The sequence below is a fragment of the Panthera leo genome, chromosome D3 (genome assembly GCF_018350215.1).
Source record: "Panthera leo isolate Ple1 chromosome D3, P.leo_Ple1_pat1.1, whole genome shotgun sequence".
NCBI lineage: Eukaryota > Metazoa > Chordata > Mammalia > Carnivora > Felidae > Panthera > Panthera leo.
Window position 1 is genome coordinate 72,295,803 of NC_056690.1, and position 23,726 is coordinate 72,319,528.

Sequence of the window (23,726 nt, forward strand, 5' to 3'; positions counted from 1 at the left end):
TTTTTCTTCATTTGTTTTGTTTCTTAAATTCTACATATACGTGAAATCATATGGCATTGGTCTCTCTCTGACTGACTTGTTTCACTTGACATTACACTCTGTAGCTCCATTCCTATTGTTGCAAATGGCAAGATTTTATTCTTTTTTATGGCTGAGTAGTATTTAATTGTATATGTGTGTATATGTATACATATATATGTATGTATTTATATGTACATATGTATGTATATGTGTATAATATATATGTATACACACCATATCTTCTGTATCCATTCATCTATCAATGGACACTTGGGCTTGCTTCCATGATTTAGCTATTGTGAGTAATGTTGCAATAACATAGGAGTACGTGTATATATATTTTTTTCCAAATCAGTGTTTTTGTATTCTTTGAGTAAATACCCAGTAGTGGAATTACTGGATCATATGGTAGTTCTATTTTTAAATTTTTGAGGACCTGCCATACTGTTTTCCACAGTGGTTGTACCAGTTTGACTTCTCACCAACAGTGTGTAAAGGGGTTCCTTTTTCTCCACATCCTTACCAACACTTGTTTCTTGTGTTTTTGATTTTAGCCATTCTGATAGGTGTGAGGTGATATCTCATTGTGGTATTAATTTGTATTTCCCTGATGATAAGTGGTGTTGAGCATCTTTTCATGTGTCTGTTAGCCATTTGTTTGTCTCTAGAGAAATGTCTGTTCATATATTCTGCCCATTTTTAAATTTTTTTAATGTTTATTTATTTTTGAGACAGAGAGAGATAGAGCATGAGCAGGGTAGGGGCAGAGAGACACAGAATCTGAAAGAGTAGGCTCTGAGCTGTCAGCACAGAGCCCAACACAGGGCTCAAACCCATGAACCGCAGGATCATGACCTGAGATGAAGTTGGACACTTAACTGGCTGAGCCAGCTAGGTGCCCCTCTTCTGTCCATTTTTAATGAGATTATTTGGTTTTTGAGTGTTGAGTTGTATCAGTTCTTTATATATTTTGGATACTAACCCTTTATCAAATATGTCATTTGCAAATATATCTCCCATATCATCTTCCACTCAGTAGGTTCTCTTAGTTTTGTTGTTTGTTTCTTCTGCTCTGCAGAAGTTCTTTATTTTGATGTAGTCCCAATACTTTATTTCTGATTTTGTTTTACTTGCCTCCAGAGACATATCTAGAAAGACATTGCTCTGGCCAATATCAGAGAAATTACTAGCTTCCCTGTCTTCTGGGATTTTTATTTCAGGTCTCACATTTAGGTCCTTAATTTTTGAGTTTATTTTTGTATATGGTGTAAAAAGGGATTCACTTTCATTCTATTGCATGCCACTGTCCAGTTTCCTCAACATTAATTGTTGAAGAGATTATCTTTTTCCCATTGCACAGTCTTGCCTCCTTTATCAAAGATTGATTGTATAATTGGGGGCTTATTTCTATGCTCTCTATTGTGTTCAACTTTCTATGTGTTTATTTTTGTGCCAGTACCATACTGTTTTGATTGCTACAGCTTTGTAATATAACTTGAAGTTTGGAATTGTGATACCTGCAGTTTTGTTTTTCTTTTACAGGATTGCTTTGACTATTCAGCTTATGTTTTGGTTCCGTGCAGATTTTAGGATTATTTGTTCTAGTTCTGTGGTAAAGGCTGTTGGTATTTTGGTAGGGATTGCATTAAATGTGTAGATTGCTTTGGATAGTATGGACATTTTAATATTTGTTCTTCAATCCATTTCTGTCTGTCATCTTTAATTTCTTTCAACAATGTCTTACAGCTTTCACAGTAAAGGTCTTTCACTCTTTGGTTAAGTTTATTACCAAATATTTTATTATTTTTGTTGCAGTTATAAATAGGATTGTTTTCTTAATTTCTGTCCCTGCTGCTTTATTATTAATGTATAGAAATGCTACAGATTTCTGTACATTTATTTTTGTATCCTGTGACTTTACTGAATCCATGTATCAGTTCTAGTAGGTTTTTTTTTTTTTTTTTTTTTTTTGGTGGAGTCTTTTGGGATGGAGATACACACACACACACACACACACACACACATTCATGTCATCTGCACACAGTGAAAGTTTTACTTTTTGCTTACTTACTTGGATGGCTTTTATTTATTTTTGTTGGCTAATTGCTGTAGCTAGGACTTCCAGTTCTATGCTGAATAAAAGTGGTGAGAGTAAGACATCCTTGTCTTGTTCCTGACCTTAGGGGAAAAATTCTCTGGTTTTTTCCCATTAAAGATGATGTTAGGGGGCACCTGGGTGGCTCAGTCAGTTAAACATCCGACTTTGGCTCAGGTCATGATCTCACGGTCCGTGAGTTCGAGCCCCACGTCGGGCTCTGTGCTGACAGCTCAGAGCCTGGAGCCTGCTTCGGATTCTGTGTCTCCCTCTCTCTCTGCCCCTCCCCTGCTCATGCTCTGTCTCTCTCTGTCTCAAAAATAAATAAAAACATTAAAAATGATGATGTTAGCTGTGAGTTTTTCATATATGACCTTTATTATGTTGGGGTATGTTCTCTCTAAAAGTACTTTGTTGAGGATTTTTATCATGATTGGATGTTGGTCTTTGTCTTATGCTGTTTCTGCATCTATTGAAATTATCATATGGTTTTATCCTGTCTCTTGTTGATGTGATGATGTATAACATTGATTTGCAACTATAGAACCACCCTTGCATCCTGGATATAAATCGCACTTGATTCTGTTCAATGATTTCTCAATGTATTGTTGGATTTGCTTTGCTAATGTTTTGTTAAGTATTTTCATATACATGTTTATCAGAGATATTGGCCTGTAGTCCTCTTTTTTTTTTTTTTTTGTGGTGCTTTTATCTAGTTTTGGTGTCAGTGTAATGCTGCCCTCATAAAATGAATTTGGAAGTTTTCCCTCATCTTCTATTTTTTGAAACAGTTTGAGAATAATGGGTATTAACTGTTCTTTAAACATTTGGTAGAATTCACCTGTGAAGCAGTCTGGTTTTAGATTTTGTTTGTTGGGATTTTTTTGATGACATAGGGTTACAAAATAGATTTAAAAATAAGACTTATCATGCTATCTACAAGAGATGCATGTCAGACCTAAACACACATCTGGACTGAAGCTGAAGGGATAGGGAAACATTTATCATTGAAGATGGATGTCAAAAGAAAACAGGGGTAGCAGTACTTATATCAGATAAAATAGACTTTAAAACAAAGACTGTAACAAAAAAAAAAAAAGAAGAGTACTATTTAATAATAATGTGGTCAACCCAACAAGAAGACACAACTGCAAATATTTATGCACGCAACATGAGAACACCCAAATACATAACACAGTTAATAATAAGCACAACAGGAACTAATAAAGCTTAAAGGAGCTAATAGTAGGGGACTTTAATACCTCACATCAATGGACAGATCATCCAAACAGAATACCAACAGGAAACAAAGACTTTGACATACTAGATCAGATGGATTTAACAAATATATTCAGAACATTCAATTCTGAAAGAAAAGGTTACACATTCTATTCAAGTGCCTATGAAACATTTTCCAGGATAGATCACATATTGTATCACAAAACAAGTCTCAACAAATTCAAGATCAGTGTCATACCATACATCTTTTCTGACCCCAAAGCTATGAAACTAGAAATTCATCACAAGACAAAAATCTGGGGGGTACCTGGGTGGCTCAGTCGGTTGAGCGTCCAACTTCAGCTCAGGTCATGATCTCACAGTTCCTGAGTTCAAGCCCTGCATCAGGCTCTGTGCTGATAGCTCGGAGCCTGAAGTGATTCAGATTCTGTGCCTCCCTCTCTCTCTGCCCCTCCCCTGCTCATGCTCTGACTCTCTCTCAGAAATAAATAAATGTTAAAAAAAAGAAGAAGAAGAAAAAAGAAAAAATCTGGGGGAAAAAAACCCAAAATTACATGGAAGTTAAATAACATGCTGTTAAACAATGAATGGAACAACCAAAACAGCAAAGAAGAAAAAAAATTACATGGAGACAAATGAAAATTAAAATACAAGGCTACAGAATCCCTGAGATGCAGCAAAAGTAGTTCTAAGAGGGAAGTGTATAGCAATACAGAGCTACCTCAAGAAGGAAGAAAAATGTCAAATAAACAACCTAACCTTACACCTAAAGGAGCTAGACAAAAAACAAACAAACAAAAAAGACAAACAAAACCCAAAACCAGCAGAAGGAAGAAAGGACATAATAAAGATTAGAGCAGAAATAACTGGTATAGAAACTGGGGTGCCTGGATGGCTCAGGCATCCAACTTCAGCTCAAGTCATGATCTCATGATCAGTGAGTTCGAGCCCTGCATTGGGCTCTGTGCTGACAGCTCAGAGCCTGGACCTACCTTGGATCCTGTGTCTCCCTCTCTCTCTGCCCCACTCCTACTCACTCTCTGTCTCTCTCTGTCTCTCAAAAATGAATAAATGTTAAAAACAAATTTAAAAAAATAAATGATATAGAAACCAAAAACAAAAAATAAAATAGTTCAATGAAACCCAGACTTTGTTCTTTGAAAAGATCAAAAAAATTGATAAACCTCCAGCCAGTCTCATCCAAACACAGAAAAAGAGAGAGAGATAGAGAAAGAGGACTCAAATAAAATCACAAATGAAAGAGGAGAAATAACAACTGTCACCACAGAAATACAGAATATGATGAGATTATAAAAATCACATGCCATGCCAACAAAGTGGATAACCTATAAATTCCTAGAAATGTTGCCTACCAAAACGGAAGCAGGAAGAAATAGAAAGTTTGAACAGACTTACTGCCAGCAATGAAACTGAGTTAGCAATTCATATGTATTTTTAGATGTAGTTTGGGAAAAGGAAAGGCCATTAGTTAGAATTGAGGAAGCTTGGGTTCTAATATTGATTTTGGTACTCGTGAGCTGTGTTATGCCATAGAAATTTCATTTATCCTTAATTTCTCCTCTGTAAAATATAAGGAATTGGAATTAGATCTCTAAGATACTTTATAGCTCCCATCAATCAGTCAATCAATCAATTAAATCAGCATTTATTCAGAACTCATTAAGTTTTAGAATATAAATTAGTAAATAATTAAGCGCAGTTCTATTCTCAAGGTACTCATAGCCTACATTTCTACTCTATCTGAAGTTTGGGTTTATTGAAAAAGCAAAAGCAAATTAAAAAATGGCTCCTTCTATGTAACTTATAACTTGACTTGTAACTTGGTATGTTTGCTTTCAGCACAATGCAGAGATTTTGTATCCACTTTTTAAAAATATGCACATAAAAGCAGAATGTTCAGATTTCAGGTTGTACTTTTGTTATAGGCATATCAATAAGTGTAAAAACATTCAAGGCCATGTATCTGGCTATAGTACATAGGCATTTGTAGCTGGTTGTGTGTGTGTGTGTGTGTGTGTGTGTGTGTGTGTGTGTGTGTTACTATATATGTGAGATATATGTTATTTTATACGTTATATATATGTTATTATGTTTATACATATATACACATATATACAAAAAATCATGAAGTAAAGGCTTGTGTTTATTTATATGACTTTCTGTGTTTGTCATATGAACAGGAATTAAATGTATATACAAAAATAAAATGAGAACCATGAAAATATACCAAGAACTTTTTTTAAAAGCTTCTGAAAAGTGCATGCGCGCACACACACACACACACACACACACACACACACACATATATATATATATATATATAGTAATCAGAATCAATGGATGGATTATAACATCTTTTTTTTTATTTTTTTTAACGTTTATTTATTTTTGAGACAGAGAGAGACAGAGCATGAACGGGGGAGGGGCAGAGAGAGGGAGACACAGAATCGGAAACAGGCTCCAGGCTCTGAGCCGTCAGCCCAGAGCCCGACGCGGGGCTCGAACTCACGGACCGCGAGATCGTGACCTGAGCTGAAGTCGGACGCTTAACCGACTGAGCCACCCAGGCGCCCCGAATTATAACCTTTCTAATAACCATTTTGCTTTTAATTAATGAATCATATGGTAAGTAAGAAATGCAAATACTTCTGGGAATGAGAAGAGATAGGAAGGATTCTGTAATATTTGAAAAATACCATAAAATATTTTCTCAAGCTTTGCTTTTCAGCCATTTCCCAGTGAGCTTTTGTGTGCAACAAGATTTTACTATGAAATGCAAGGACAAAAATGTAGAAGCACAGCACTTCTTAGCCTTACATTTGGCCCTTATATTTGGTGAGCAGAGGGGAGGCAATGAAGAAGTATTTTCCTGAGGTTTGAAAAATATTAGTCACAGGAGAGGATGTTTAGGGTAATGAATTGTTCTGTGCCAGCACTGACTGCCAGATCCCAGTGACAAAGCTGGTAAATATTCTTTAATATGCACATTCACATACATGTGCACATGCATATGTGTATTTGTTTATAGTATGCAGGGTAACTTGCATAAAGTGTTAAGACCCAGGGCAGGGTTCCTAAGATTAGAATTCTTGCCAGTCAACAAAATTCCTAGATCCCTTTAATGTAAACTGCTGTTAAATATGTAGTAGATTTTGCTGTTTTTATTCTAATGCATGCCTTTATCATTTGCCCTTAATACATTGTATTTTAATATTTGATAACAGTTCTTTCCAACTAAGATGAATTTTATGAAATCCAAGTTTTTAAATCCAACTTAGCACTAGGAATTGTACACAGACTTTAGTAAGCACTCCTTCTTTGTTATTTAAGTATCAGGCAAAATGTTCAAACAGAATATTTCCATTCACTGTGCAAGAAGGCATTCCAGTTTACATGGGTTGTCTGTGGAAGGATTTTATACATCTTAAAACACACACACACACACACACACACACACACACACACATGCTTTTTCCATGGTTTCTGATATCCACGCTTATCTTTATAAATGAAATTACCATGAAGTTTGGTCTTATCTGTAGGGAGATAGCTGTCTCTTGAGGCCAAAATGCAGGAATGAAAAAGCAGATAGAGTCTCAAAATTAGAATATAATCAATGCTGGAAGTACTCTTTTACCAAGTAATCTTAAAAGTAAGTCATTTCTAAGTGTTAGTATGAAAGGAATACTGTCATTTTGCAGCAAGGCATTGAACTAATTACCCTTGACCTGCCTTTGAGTCACTTCCTGTGATTTTTATGAGACGCTTAGGTTGGTATTTATTGTTTCAAGCAATGCATTAATGCTAGCCAAATATTATTTTAGTGGCAGAATAAAAAGCAAACTGACAACTTTATTTTCCTTGTTCTTTCTTTGCTAAATCAACTCTATATAAACCGTTCATGCTGAACAGCATTGGACTAGCCGTATATACTCTCATGTTAGACTCACAAAATTTTAAGGCTGGAAGAAAAGCTTGGGGATAATTTACTTTGTTTTAGCAGCAGAGAATATTCTCATGCAGCTTTCAGTCAATACAGAAGCTCCACATTTACTGTTGGTCAACATGGAAGTCTTTTCCTTGAAGGTATTACAGGGGTGGGGAGTAACTTCACAACCATCCCCTCCCCAGTAACACTTGAAGGAATTTCAGAGAATTTGAAAATAGAGATTCCATTCAATCCTCTAAATTTTCAGACTAAGAAACTGAAGTCAACAAAAGTTCAGTTAATTGATGAGTGTCCATATGTCCCTACAGTAGGACCAGAGCCAGGAGTCAGAGTTCCTGACTGTTCTTGCTGTCATACAGCAGTTTTCATGGGTCATCCTGTAAATAGTCTCCCTTCAGCAAATTTGTGGTAGAAAACTTTGCATTGCTCTTTCCTCCATATGATTTCCTCAAGAGTTAGTTGATGTGGTCTTGTCACCAGCAACAAGTTCCTCTGAAGTTCTTCTAAGCCCCAGTGGAGAAGTACGACTTTAAAGAAAAAAAAAAAAAAAAAAAAGACAGAGAGTAAATGTGATTATCATGTGTACTATTTATGAAAGCTCTTAGAATTTCCAATGGGGGGTGCCTGGGTGGCTCAGTTGGTTAAGCAACTGACTCTTGATTTTGTCATGATCTCACGGTTCGTGAGTTCAAGCCTGGCATCGGGCTCTTTGTTGGCACTGTGGAGGATTCTCTCTCCTTCTCTCTCTGCCCCTCCCCTACTTTCCCTCTGTATCTTTCTCAAAATAAATAAAAATAAACTTAAGAAAAAGAGAATTGCCAGTGGGTTCTTCTATTTAAAGCGATAGTAGTGAGTCCTTCTGAAGATAGAATGTTTTTAATGCTTATTTATTTATTTATTTTGAGAGAAAGATAGAGAGTATGCATGAGGGGGAAAGACAGACAGGGGTAGAGGGAGAGAAAGAGGACCCAAGCAGACTTCACCCCAAGTGCAGAGCCTGATGCAGGGCTGATCCCAGGATGGTAGGCTCATGACCTGAGCTGAAATCAAGAACTGGATGCTTAGCTGACATGAGCCACCTAGGCACCTCCTGAAAATAGATTTTGAGTCACCTTTTTTAATCATTAGGAATTTTTAACAATTACAGGTGCCTGGGTGAGTCAGTCAGTTAAGTGTCTGACTCTTTTTATCTCAGTTCATGTCTTGATCTCAGGGTCATGAGTTCAAGCCCCACATTGGACTCTGCACTGGGCTGAAACCTACTAAAAAAAGAAATAAATGAAGGAAGGAAAGAAGGAAGGAAGGAAGGAAGGAAGGAAGGAAGGAAGGAAGGAAGAGAAATTTTTAACAAGGAAAGAAGATATATACATACCTCCATAACCACTGTAATGTCTTAAAATTTTTCTTCCAGAGTCTTTTAAAAAAAAATTGTTTTGGAAAAAAAATTCACTTTTTAAACTTTGTGAAAATAACCTATCTGAATTAAAAAATCTCCCTAACTCTCAGTACCCCATATATCCTTCTATGTACAGGAATAGTTGCTAGGTAGAAATACATTTATGACAGTGTGATGCAGCTGTAGATACTGTTTTTAGTCTTTGTAAGTTCATGTTTTATTTCAGTGCGAACAGTTTAAATTCCTGCCATCAAGACAGCACTTCTTCACAGCGGGGTTAGCATCCTCACTCATCCATCTCATTCCCCACCCTCTGATTTTGGTTGTTACAGTGTTAGCTGTCTCCTGTTCAGGTTATAACAATTGAATTCTCGTCAGTAACCATATTTTCATTGTGTCTATTTTATTTCTGTATAGAGATGTTGTCAATACTCATCACACTCATCATGGTTGTCTAACTTTTTATTTTGATGGTACTTTTAATTGCCTGGATTTTGTTGTCAGACTTACTTTAGAAAGTGCTATATTTTCTGAGTACCTTCATAACTGAGAATGTGGCTTTATATAGAAAGGCTCATGTATAATACTCTTGGGTAATATTGCTCTGTTGTCTTCTGCTACATTGGATATATGGGAGTCTGATTCCGCCCTACCTCATATAGAATGATTTGATTTTTATTTTTCTGTCTGGATGTTCAGATATTACTTTATCCTCCAGATTCAATAGCCCAAATGAGATGTCTCACTATCAGGAATCATGTATTTAATTTCCTAGGAACATGGTAAAGACTTTGAATCTGAAAATTCAGATTTATTTTTCAAGGAACATGTTCTATTATTTTATCTTTAAATATATATTTTGTGGGCTTTGAATGTATACATTTTTGGGCTTGCTACATCAGAATTCCAGTTACCTTATTGGATCATTTCTGCTTCTCCTCTTTCTATACGAGCTTTGTGTTATTTTAGACCCTTGGCTTTTTTCATCTACATTCACTGTGATTATCTCAGATCTCCTGTATGTTGGTAACTTGATTTTTAGTAGTGTTTATTATGTTATTTGTACTTTTTAATGTATGTATTGGCGCCAGTCTCTAATGATGTTATTTGGTCCTTGATTTGTTTCTTTAGTTCCACTATCTCCCTTTTTGTTTTGTTCTGCCATTTTATCATCCAGTCTTTGGCCTCTAGTTATATTGAATTAATTTTCATATTCCATGAAGCCATTGTATAAAGCAACTTGAGCAATTTCCTTCCATTCCTGTCCTTATATTCTCTTCTCAATAGGGAGCTTTGTTTTTCTCTCTCCTTTTACCCAACCACCTTTCTCTCTATCTCTATGTCTATGTCTATGTCTATGTCTCTGTGTCTGTCTCGCATTATTGTTGGCTGTAGCATTTCCATATTTCTTATGTGCAAGCTCATACATGGGTAGCTCTGTCCAGAAACTATTTGCTCTAATACAGTACAAATTACATGTAGACTTATTTACCACCCTGCCTTACCCCTCTGGACTCCAGTTTGAAGGCTGGAGATTTGAGGCTTTGTGCTCTTTTTAAGAACCAAGGGGAATGATTAGGGAGTGAGTGCAATTGAAGCAACATACTATGGCTGATGCTGTTCCTGTTCCCTTACAACGTGGAAGGTCTGGTCCTCAGGTTTCCGGCCAAGTCTTCAGCTCACTGTTATCCCAAGAGTCTTCACCTAAGTCACCTCCATCTCCTGTGTATCACTTCAGCAGCCCTCCAGCTGTCCTCCAGGAGGACAACCCTCCTCTCTCAGAAAAGGAGAAGCATAAGGCTGTATTCACAGGTTTTGCACTGATTCGGGTTTGGAGGTATTATTGAGAATTCTTAGGCTTTTCCCCAAACTTCAGAGTTGTTTCTGGGGCTTAAAAACAGATAAGGAATTCAATCCTAATCTGCCTTTCTGCTCTGTTCCAGAAATGTCTGTTTTGATTTTTTTTTTTTTTCATTTAACTATGCTTTCTTTTTTTTTTAATTTGTTGTTGATATTTATGTACGTGCACGAGTATGCTCTGGGACTTAAGCTTATTTCATTAGGTTTTGGGGGCAAGAAATTAGTTATGTGTCAGAATCCATCATTTTTTCAGTTGAAGGTGTTGAAAGATTCCCTCACTGAATATCTACAACTAACAAGCAACTTGAAAAATAATTTTTCTTCTGTAATTTATTGTAACTCTTCAGAGTACATTTGAAAATACATAGAAATAGTTCTCATGCATGTCAGAAACATTTTTTTAGACTTTTAAAATACCTACATCTTTTACTCTCAGATACCAAGAAAGCTAGAAAACATTTAACCGAGGGAAAAATGATAGCTCTAAAATTCCTGTCAGGATGCAGTGTTGGAACTGGATAACCTATTTTATATATTTATTACTTCTGTCATCATACAACACATGTGAATTAACATTTTATCTTGTCAACATGTTTTCATTTCCTTCATAACTAAAGTTAAAAATTGACAAGGATGTTTATAAATTATATATATGTAGATGTATAATTTTATGTGTTTATGTATATACAAGACATTTTAAAATGGTATTCTCTGTGATGATATTGTTTATGTAGAAGTTTCTGGGAACACAAATATATGAATATATAGAAATACATATATTAAAATATATATTTATATTTACATATACATACACATACACGTTTTTATGTGTGTGTGTCTATGCACGCAAACTTAATTGTTGGAGAGTTGCCAGTATCTACTGAAGGCTTGATTGATAGCACACAAATCATTCCAAAGGCATGGCAGTAACATCAGTAAGCATATAGATTGGGACCTTGAGGTAATCCTCGTATTATTTTCAGCATTGGTTTGAGCCTCACAACATCATCTACCAATTTGGTCGTAGGCTCCACAACTAAAGAAGAAATGGAAAACTCAGTCTGGATTTATAGAGAAGGAACCATGATTGCAGAAAGAGCTGGAACGGAGGAAGGGTAATGGGATTATTTGTCTGGATAAAGAAAATTGTGAGGAGAGAGAGAAAATAATTGCCAAGCATATATAAAGGACTCTAAAGTAAAGGTTGAAGATAAGGTGTTCTTCATCCCCCACAGCACGCAGACCAGAATTTTTAGGTAGGAGGAGGAATTTTTTGGTGTATTGTGTTCACAATGAGAAGTACTGATGGTGTAGAAAATGAAAGCAAAAGGTCTAAGTTTTCATTTCTCTAAGGTGATGAAAATAGTGTCTTTGCCAGCTACAGCAGAATAGCTTATAGTTGGTGCTTCTAATGTCCTATTGTAATAAACTTTGAAGAAAAGTATACTCATGTCTTAAATGTCTAGATTTTTCATAGCTATTACTCAGTTGCAGCCAGAAAATGAATGAATGCCAGGGGGTTGTCCTATTAAGCCTGAGCCACACCCAAGCCTAAATAATGCTTATTTGCACCTATCCCATGCTTGTCCTTGAGGACACAGAGTTGGTAACGCAGTCCCCATTCTTAAGAAGCTAGTAGCTTAGTGGATTCACATTCAGATTTATGCCACAATGGAAGAAATTGTTGTTTCATCTGCTGGTTGTTTTTGGTCAGTTAGTGTTTAGTGTTTAGTGTATAGATATATATATAGATATATATAGATATAGATATAGATATAGATATACATACATATATAGTGTCACACAGAAGTAAATATATCATCTATATTTATATATGTATATGTATATATTTATAAGTAAATATAAATATAAGTAAATATAAGTAAATATATCATTTATATATATCTATATATATAGATTTTATATATTTTTATATAATTTTATATTATATAAATATATATTATATATTATATATATTTTTATTTTATATATATTTATAATATTTATATATTATATATAAAATATATATATATATATATATATATATATATATATATAATTAAACACACCATATGTATAATTAAATATACCACTTAGGCTTAGTCAGAAAAATAAAAAAGGTAATGTTCATTCTAGCAGTTGTTAAAAGAACCCAAACCTGCCTACCTATCTCTCCATTCCCTGCCACCCTTTCTCTCTGTCTCTCTGTGGAAATGAACACTGATGCACTAGATTGAAATATTTCTTAAAATGGAAAATGCTAAGAAGAAAATCCATAGCTTAAAAACCCTTTTTTTCCAGAGTGGGAACCCCAGTCAATATTAATAGTTAAAGCTCAAGTGTGCTTTTGTTTCCAATGCAGAAAACATTCTAGTCATTTAAGGTTAGAAACCAACCTAAATTTTTTAGGAGAGTACAGACAGGTATGTGTGAGACACAACTTAAATAGAAAATGAAATGCAAATCTCAACACCCAGTCCTACGGGGGAGGACAGATGTGTAGGAAGGAAAACGCAAACTAGAGAGCAATATTCAGCAGATTTCAAGTCTCTTGTCACATAAGAAAAGACCTGGATAGAAGTGTTGAATTGGGCCAAGATACATCACATAGCTCCTTGTTAAAAAAGGAGAAGGAGGATTATGCATTTAAAGATCAAGTTAGCTGAAAGAAAGTTACTGGCAACAAAAGTTAGTGCAAGAAGAATTAAAACTATGGAATAGGAGAACAATTTCTAATCTATAAATTGGGCAGTCCTTTTAGAAACATTATTCTATAAAACTGGGATTTTTCTGAGGGACGGTTAACAAGAAAGCCTGAATTGATAAAGATTATTTCCCCTCCCCTGCTAGGATATGTTATCTCTAAACCTGCATTCAATCTGGCCTCTTTTGTAGTAATCTACCTCTTTTGTAGTAATCTGAATGTAATTACATAAGAAAGTATGGGTCCTTAAAGTGAAATTATCTGTTGATACAATTGTAATAGGCACTTCAAAGAGCCTATTTGTTTTGGATACTGAAGTAGTCTGATTTGTTGTTAGACATTTGGTGTGGTCTGCCTCTTCAGATATTTGCATTTATGAGAAGACTGAAGGGGTTATGCCCACTATTTCAAGGACTAATTAACTAACTTCAAAGGGCCTGGGAACACTGGAGAGAGCTGTTTGGCTCCAGGGAAACTTAGCTGACTGTCCAGTGTTCTCAGAGTGGAAATGCAGCCACTCAAGGATCATGCTCATTTTTATTTTCCTCCTAATAAAATCTCACCGATCTGTTTTTTTCCTCGATTATTTTTTGTCATTTACCAAAGTAATTTGTGCTGTGTAGTGTTTGTTTAAACCACCTGCCTGGCTTTACAAATGCATTCTTGGGGCACCTGGGTGGCTCCGTCATTTAAGTGTCCTAATCTTGAGTTTAGCTCAGCTCATAATCTCACAGTTCCTGGGATGAGCCCTGCTGGGATGAGGCTCTGTGCTGACAGCATGGAGCTGACTTGGGATTCTCTCTCTCCCTCTGCCTCTCCCCAGCTCAACCCCTCTCTGTCTGCCTGTCTGTCTGTCTCTCTCTCTCTCAAAACAAACTTTGAAAATGCATTATCTGCAATTTCAGAGTTATGATAAATCTTTAGAATGTAGAGAATCTTCTCAAAATCAAGGTAATTTTATTACATACCTAAACAACGGAAAAAGAATAGCCAAATGACTTATCTAAAAATAAAAATACTAGAAGCCAAGGCTAAAGATTAAGGAGTGATATGGGACATTCCCGAAAATACTTATGAGGCATCTATTATATGAAATAAAAATCAAAATGCTGTTTAGTTTATTGCTGATGACTTTGAGGTTGATACTATAAAAGAAATTTTCCTCTACAAAATTTAAATGACAAGTCATAGCATAGAAACTGTTAGGAGGAAACCAAGTAAATTTACAGAAAACTTTTACTCAAATTTAAGATCTACTTATAGGGTCTCCTGGGTGGTTCAGTCAGTTAAGCGTCCAACTTTGGCTCAGGTGATGATCTCGCAGTTCATGTGTTTGAGCCCCTCATCAGGCTCTGTGCTGATGGTTTGGAGCCCCAAGCCTGCTTTGGATTCTGTATCTATGTCTCTCTCTGCCCCTCCCCTGCTCACACTCTGTCTCTCTTTCAAAAATAAATAAACAAAAACATTTTCAAAATATAAAATTTAGTTATACAACTCTAACGATTTCAGGATAGAGGATTTTCTCAAGTATTAGTCATTTCGAAGTATGATAAACACTTTCAAGAACAAATCATATTTTTTCCATATTTCTGTTGCTTATTAGACAATTTGGGTCATTATTCCTTATTCCCTCAGCCACCTAATAAAAATAATTTTTTATATATGTACTGTAAGTACTTTAGAAAATCCTGAGAAACTAACATCTGAGGGAAATTTGAGTAATTTATTTCTGGTCATGAATTTTTATTCTACTCAAAGACAGTATAACTAAAATCAGTATCTTGCCTGAAATTCTTGTAGCATTGTATGCAATTCTCAGGATTAATGGATTAATAATTAATGGATTAATAGATTAGTACTATGTAAATGGCACTATTTGATAAACTTGCAAATTCACAGTACTCCATTTTTATTAATCATTAAGAAATTGCTACCCACCAAATAGTTTAAAGTAAAATTATTCCTTCCACGAGGGTGGAAGGGAGGGGTTATTGTGTAATATTGACATTAAAAGAGATTGCATATGCTTCAGATACCATCTTTAAGAATCCATTTTGTGGTTGGTAAATAATGATATATGTGAAATATATCTTAAAACAATAAGTGGTATAAAAACTGGGCACAGAGAGAGAGCACTACAAGAAGCAGGAAAATCCATTGTCCGATTCACAAAAGACAAAATGTCATGGGAAAAGGAGTATTTGAGTTGCCCTTTAGAGAATAAACAGAAATCGTATGCTCTGAGGAATGTAATTCCAGGCAAGGATCCATGATCAGAAAATGCTGATGACACATACCCACAGCGACTGATAATTCATATTCCTTCTTTCGTCCCAGTTGCACTTTATGTTGAGAATATACAACTCCAGTGCTGTGATCCTAAATTCCAGGCAGCAGATTCTAGTTTGTTCATCAACAGAGAAAGACAAAGGGATCAAATAAGAAGAGAAAAAAGTGGGTAAACTTCTTTTGTTCACTCTCTCCCAGAATAGTGTCATCATCAAAAATATATTAAACAATAGGTTGAATTGATGTTAGCATGACAGAGCGTCTTCCCCTAACAAGTTACAAACTGTTGCTAAGTAACCATATCAAAGTGCCATAAAATCAGCCAAAATAAATACCACTGGGGTTTCTAAAAGGAGATAAAATTTTACAAAAAGAAAAATTAAGGTGACGCTTTTGGAGAAGTGGGTTCACGGATAGGTAGGATGTCTGCACTCTAAGACAAAATGAAAAACAGTTCAGGAAGAGAAAACAGAATGAACAAAGACGGATTAGAAAAGGACCAGATAGGATTGTTAAATTAAAACCGAGGATTTTTGTAAGGGATATGTGGACAGTAGCTTCAGGAAAACAGGTAGCAGTTTGGTTATGCATTATTTAAAGCAAGATTGAAAAACTTTTATGTAATTTCTAATCCAACCTAGGCTTTTTTATTTAGACCTTTTCAAAACTGTCTCCTGAATTCTATATTTATTTTAATTCCTTTTGCCCAAACGAGGAAGAATTTTAGGAATATTTTGAAAAGGTATCCAATATAACAAATACTTAGTCCTTTCTCCAGTTAGCCAATTCTTTGTTCTTTATTTTTTTTCTCATGATTCATTGATGTTTTATTTTCCACGACAATAAAATAATATTTTGTTAGTTATGTAGTTTCCATGACATTGTCAAAACTCCTCCTCATCATCTTATACCAATATTGCCACAGCAAAAGGGAAAGTGTGTATTTTATTGTTTGAGTTCTTATAAGCATCGTCAGCAGATCTTTGCTGAGTGTGTGCTGGGGATGAGGCTCTGTGACAGGCATTGAGATATGAAAAGAAATCATTAGCCCTTGTTCTTACCACAAAATTACTCATGACTGGCAACACTGCCCAAGTTAGACAGTATATTTTCAGAAAATGTGAAAGTTAGACCCATTTCTGATGGTGTGGTATTGTTTCATGTTTCAACTTTCCCATCTAAATGAGGGCAGCTACTTTTTCTTCCTCATTTACTGTCTGGTATATGGTGAAAGTTGGAAAACCTGGTATAGAAATCAAGGTATTAAGACAGCCAGGGAGGACGAGGTATCCAGTGTAATGCTGAAAGCCTAAGGAATAAGAGAAAATCACAGATTATAGATCGTGACTCATGTACATATTTGGAAGTAGGAAAAAAACATTGAGGCATCCTTGGTGTTTATTGTTTTACAATTATAATTATATACTTAAGTCAAATTATTCCATTAACTAATCAGAGTCACTGTATTTTATTAATCAATAAAACAGAAGGTTTTGAAGATTCGCTATGATCCGCTTTGGAAGATCTGGTCCCATCATGTGGGTTCTTGAAACTTCTCTTTCCTTTGCTTTTGTTGAGTATAGATTTAAAATTCTCCTATCTTCCTTTTCTCTTCTTCTACACTGTTTGATTCCTATTCTACTCTTCCTTCCACCCCCACTCCCTAGATAGATATATACAAACATATACATATATATACAAATATTTGTGTGTGTATGTATGTGTATATATATATATATATATATATATATATATATATATATACACACATACAAACATGCATACCTAAATATATATGTGTACAAACACATACATATGCATATCTCTCTGTGTATGTATATATTTTCTCCCAGGTCCCATAATAAAATCGGTAGTGCCATAAAGTGAGTCAAATGAATCTTTTGGTTTCCTACTGCATGTGAAAGGTTTGTTTACACAATGCTATAGTTTATTAAGTATAAAATAGCATTAAGTCTAAAAAAATGATGTGCTACCTACCTTAATCTTTAATGGTAACCATCACCTGAGCTTTCAGTGGGTTATAATCTTTTTGCTGGTGGAGGGTCTTGCCTTGATGTTGATGGCTACCTAGTGATTGGGATGGTGGTTGCTGAAGGCTACAGTGGCTGTGGAAATTTCTTCAAATATGACAAAGTTTGCTGCAACAGTTGATTTTTCCTTTCACGCATAATTTCTCTGTAGCATGTGATGCTAATTGATAGCATTTTACCCACAGAGGAACTTCTTTCAAAATTGGAGTCAGTCCCTTCAAACCCTCAGGCTGCTTTGTCAGCTAAGTTCATGTAATATTCTAAACTCTGTATTGTCATTTCAACAGTCTTCATAGCATCCTCACTAGGAGTAGATTCCATCTCAAGAAACCACTTTGTTTGCTCATCCATAAGAAGCAACTTCTCTTCCACTCAAATTTTATCATAATATTGTGCAGTTAGTCACATTTTCAAGCTCCATTTCCAATTCTATTTCTCTTGCTGTTTCCACCACATTTACAGTTACTTTCTCCACTAAGGTCTTGAGCCCCTCCAAGTCATCCATGAAGATTGGAATCAAATTCTTCCACACTCTTATTAGTTTTGTTATTTTGACATTTTCCCATGAAGCACAAATTTTCTTAATGGCAATCTAGAATGATGAATACTTTCCAAAAGAGTTTCAATTGACTTTTCCCAGATCCTTCAGAGGAGGCACTATCTATGGTAGTTATAGCCTTACAAAATGTATTTCTTAAATAAGACTTGAAAGTTAAAATTACTCATTGATCCATGGACTGCAGAATGGATATTAGATTAGCAGGCTTGAAAACATTAATCTGATTGTGTATCTCCATCAGAGCTCTTGGGTGACCAGGTGCATTGTCAAAGAGTAGTGATCTTTTGAGAGAAATCTTTTTTCTCTCAACAGAAGGTTTAAAATATTCAGTAAACCAAGTTGTTAACAGATGTGCTGTCATCCGGACTATTTATTTATAGAGCACAGGCAGATTAGATTGAATAATTCTTAAGTGTTCTAGGATTCTTAGAATGGCAATGAGGACTGGCTTCAACTTCAAGGTACCAGCTGCATCAGCCCCTAAAAAGAGAGTCAGCCTGTCTTTTGAAGCTTTGAAGCCAGGCATTGACTTCTCCTCACTAGCTATTAAAGTTGTAGGTGGCATCTTCCAATATAAAGCCATTTTGTCTACATTGAAAATCTGTTGTTTAATGTAGATACCTTCATTAATGATTTTAGCTAGATATTCTGGATAACTTGCTGTAGCTTCTACATCACCACCTGCTGTTTCACCTTGCACCTTTATGTTGTGGAGATGGCTTCTTTCTTTAAACCTCATGAAACAACCTCTGCTAGCTTCAAAGTTTTCTTCTGTAGCTTCATCACCTCTCTCAGCCTTCACAGAACTGAAGAGAGTTAGGGCCTTTCTCTATATTAGCCTTTGGTTTAAGGGAATGCTGTGGCTGGTTTGATCTTCTATCCAGATCTCTAAAACTTTATATCAGTGATAAGACTTTATCACTTTATTATCAAATGTGTGTTCACTGAAGTAAAGCTTTTAATTTCCATTGAGAACTTTTGATTTGCATCCACAAGTTGAATGTTTGACACAAGAGACCTAGCTTTTAGGCTGTCTCATCTTTCAGCATGCCTTCTTCGTTAAGCTTAATCACTGCTAGCTGTTGATTTAAAGGAAGAGACATGTGTGACTCTTCCTTTCACATGAACACTCACAGGCCATTATAGGATTATTAACTGACCTAATTTCAATACTTCTATGTCTTAGGGAATAGAGAAGCCCAAGAGGAAGGAGAAATATAGGGGGGGTGGCTGGTCTGTGGAACAGTCAAAACGCATACAACATTTATTCATTAATTTCACCATCTTACATGCATGTGGTTCATGGTACCCCAAAATAATTACAGTAGTAACATCAGAGATCACTGCTCATAGATGACCAGTTTGTATTAACAAACATAATAATAATGAAAACATTTGAAATATTGCAAGAATTACCAAAACGTGACACAAAGACAGGGAGTAGATGTTGTTGGAAAACTGGTGCCAATAGGCTTCCTCAATGCTGGGTGGCCACAAAACCTTCAATTTGTAAAAAAATCTGGGGTCAGGGAAGCACAATAGAGGTCAATTAAATGAAGTACAATAAAATGAAGTGTAACTGGATATATATGTATGTATCTGTATATGTTTATGTATATGTACATATTTACATGCATATATATTTAAATTTTAGTCTCAACTCCAAAAATGAATTTGCCATTCCACGAATGGATGTCACTCACAGTTTCAAAACTCTGAAATAGGCCTAAGTGATATCAGGAATTCTGATGAAAGTGAACACTAAGAATGGGAGGATTCAGGAAGTTTTCATGGCCCCAGGTTAGAAGGTCTTCAAGGGGGAAGAGGAATAGACAACATGGTATTATATATTTTTTAATAGCTCTAATTATTTATCTCCATTATCTTTGAGGCTTCAGGAATGTTAATGAGTTATTCTTCCACCTGCATTTTCAAGTGGCAAAAGAGACAATTATTACAAAGTAGTTCATAATGTAGGCAGGGGAGTCAGCCTGTCTGGCTCTGTGGTCTACAAGTAGCATGATTTGGAGAAAGTTAGTTCAACTCCTTGTACCTCAGCATCTTTGTAAAATGGGAATCACAAAGCCTTAGAGAGGTGTGGTGAATATAATAAATATAAAGTTCTTAGCCTAATAAATTATAAACAGTCAGCCTACAATAAATATTGGCTATTTGCAAGTAAATAAATAGTTGATCAAAATCTATAATAAAATTGAGAACAGAATCCAACAGACAACTGACATATTTGCTTAGAGCGTCATTCAATAAATGTTTCTGATGCCTTTTGGTTCATTGTCAATGAGTTTGGTTAAGGGATAAAAACAGTCTCTTACTAATATTATCAATTATAAATAAATAATTTCAGCTCTGTATATAATGGGGATATGTTCTTTTTAGAAAAGCTCTGACACATTTTTTCCATATCTTTAGTCTGTGAATATTAATGCATCCCAGCTGAGTCATACAAATCAATTTGCGCATGTGAAAGATTAAAGAATTTTAAAGTTGTGTAGTACTAGAGGTCCAAATATTTAGTTAAAAATCAGGAAAATAAGGTAGAGAGAGAGGGAGGAGGAAGAGAGAGAGAGAAAGGGAGAGAGAGAGAAAAGGAGGGAGAGAGAGACTGAGATTTCCAAGATCTTCAGTAGAAAAACTAGGACTTGAACCTGGGACACTTTCCACTGGCTCTCCCATTTTTCCAGAACCATCATCAATGTTTGCAAGTTGACTGTGAAGTCAGTGGTGGTTTGAAAGAGCTGATGGCAGTCAGAGAGAGCAAAATATACTGTTAAATGAGCAAAAATTAGGCACTCCTTACTCACTGAGCATAGCAACAGCAATGATAGAAATGCAATCTAACTTTAAAAATGGCTACTAAAAATGCATGTCCATGTCTTATGTGAAAACAGGATCAAGGCTGCTATTTCACTGTGAATTTAACCTGAGTCTCAAGGCAATATGAATATTCAAATCTAACATCACTTTAAGACTCCCAATGGAAGAGAATGAACATTTCTTTTTACAATTTACCTCTCTTAGGCAGGGTTTTGATGGACCAAGCCTGAGAGATTCATTAGCAAAGGTGTGTTATATTTTATTTGTAATTTCTTTCAATTACAAATTTCCATCATAGAGTAACTAGTATTATGGCAATTAAGACATTAAATTAAATTATTATATCACGTATCATGCTGGGAAAATAATAATGCAGTGCAGTTATGTGCCACAATAGATAATTGCTAAGACAATAGGAATGTGTCCACAGTAAAGGTGATAGTCATTTCTTTGTGCCTATCATCACAGCCAGTTTCAACAGGGAATGAGTCCATCACATTAACTAAATCCCAGTGAAATTCTAGAATTACAGACACCAGGCTTTCTTCTCTCGTGGTCTGGGTTTTCTCAGATTTATCAGCTTCCCTTTATTTACTTTATCAGGTTGTTTCCATAGCTTTATGCACTGTTCAGTATCCTTTATGTAAGTCAATTGGATACAAATACTTAGGTATTCAGAATGTTTACTACCTATATAATATTTTCTCCAAAAGCGTTTTTTTGTTGTTGTTGTTCTTTCCTGCAGCAAAACACCACTAACTACAACTGTTTAACTGTGTTTGGAAGAGGGAAGATTCATTCTACAGTGGTTTCTGTATAACAAACTAAGGGTTTCAGGGAATTATTTGAATTACAAATATTCTCCATTCCTGTCCAGTGCATCTTACTGGGCAAAGACCTTAGCATGCTGGTTCATATTCTCATCCGCTTACTTTTGTTTTCTGTCTTTGCAGTTCCGCCATGGTTTTTAAATCACCCTTCCAACCTGTATGCCTATGAAAGCATGGATATTGAGTTTGAATGTTCCGTCTCTGGAAAGCCTGTGCCCACTGTGAATTGGATGAAGAATGGAGATGTGGTCATTCCTAGTGATTATTTTCAAATAGTGGTAACTATCTTCTTTTCATATTAGCTTTACAATCCCATTCATCGTTTCCTATCTTTTCAGTCATTTTTCTTTCCTGGGAAGAGTGTTCCTGTTTGGAATTTTTATGATGTGTTAAAATTTTTCTAGTAAAGTAAATGATTTTCTAGAGTTTAAAATTGAGTTGAAAAAGAATGATCAAACAGCCCAGCCCCCTTGTTTTACAGACAAGGTTTTAAATAAACAAACAATGGAAAATACAGAGGACCTGAGACTATGTTTCCAACTATTCTCATTGCTGGTTCTTAGGAGAACAGAGTTTAGAACCTACTCCTAAACTATATGAAGCCAAGAATATCTTACTTCTTTGACTTTTACCCTTTATAATAAAGTTTCAACAAGATTATTTGTTTCAACTTATGATTATTGTAGTCTTACTTCCATAATACAGGCATTTTTTTTTTGCTACCGTTCCAAATAGGACAGCTGATCCTACTAGAGCAGTAGAAAAGGATGTAGTGACAGTAACAATGACAGTGGTAGTTGCCTTGGTAGCAAAGCCATGGAGATCCAGAGTTCACATGGCATTGCACTTCTGAACATTGGAAAGAATTGAAGCTGAGAATAACAGTTCTTATAGTTTCTCTAAGTTCTAGTGCATTCTATCCCCTCTGGGGGATAATAGGGATGATGTATTATATAGACTACGTTGTTTTCCTGGTACACAGTGAGCACTCAATACCTATCATTATTAGCTTTGCTTTTGCTGTTACCAGCAGAATTCTTTGTTCATGTAAAAAAACTCTCTATGAAAGCTCTCCTTTAGGTGTAGGTTGGCCTGGGAGGTTCTGAATTCAAGGATATGAATATATGAGAAATATGAAAAGCACTTTCCAAATATCAGAGAACTTTGTAGCTAAAGAAGGAGTGTTTAGGCCTACTTCTCTTAGGTTGAGATGCAGATATGACCTGTCGAAGAAGAGTGTCTAAGCCAGGTCTTCTGGCAGAAGGGTAATAGACCACAGGTGCCCTGCCAATCCAGGCAGGTGCTCCACTTGACCTTGCACTGGTGCTCATTTGTGGATCCACCTCTTTGTTGCTGGATCAGTTGACTTTCAGAAACTTCCATAACCTCTTTATGCATGCATTTTGTCACGCCACGAGGGTTCTTAGGGAATATATCCATAAAGCATATCTTTATTACTTTTATCACCAGTTAGTATTTTCCCCTTTTAGTTGCATTTGTTTAATTGGTTGGGAATGGAGTAAGAAAGAGAGAAAATGTAACTTTTCAGTGCCACACCAATCCATTATTTCCTTTAAGTGTAATACCACTGAATTAAAAATGACCTGCCATGGGGCAACTTGAAATGTGTTGTGTCTGCCTAGAATATATGCTACTTGCATAGAAAGGAAATTGTTGAGTGCCCTTAAGGACACATGATAAAATGCAACATTTATTTTTTTCTACAGTTTGAATAATCTTTCTCCCAGAATGACTCATTACAGCCAACCTATTTAAATGTTTCTTTTCTTAAGGTAAAAAGAAAATGTACAGTGTGAGCTCTGTTCACATTAAATTGTGCTTAAAAATATTTCCCCAATAGCTGCAGAAATCTGAGA

General features: G+C 35.5%; 1 protein-coding gene across 1 annotated transcript in view; it reads left to right on the forward strand.

The window, feature by feature from the left end:
* The window catches only part of DCC (DCC netrin 1 receptor), a 766,352-nt gene that overhangs the window by 303,284 nt on the left and 439,342 nt on the right, over positions 1 to 23,726 (forward strand). The window contains exon 6 of the mRNA XM_042909706.1: positions 21,973 to 22,127. Within this exon, the coding sequence (XP_042765640.1) occupies positions 21,973 to 22,127 (155 nt within the window). The remainder of the gene's footprint in view (positions 1 to 21,972; positions 22,128 to 23,726) is intronic.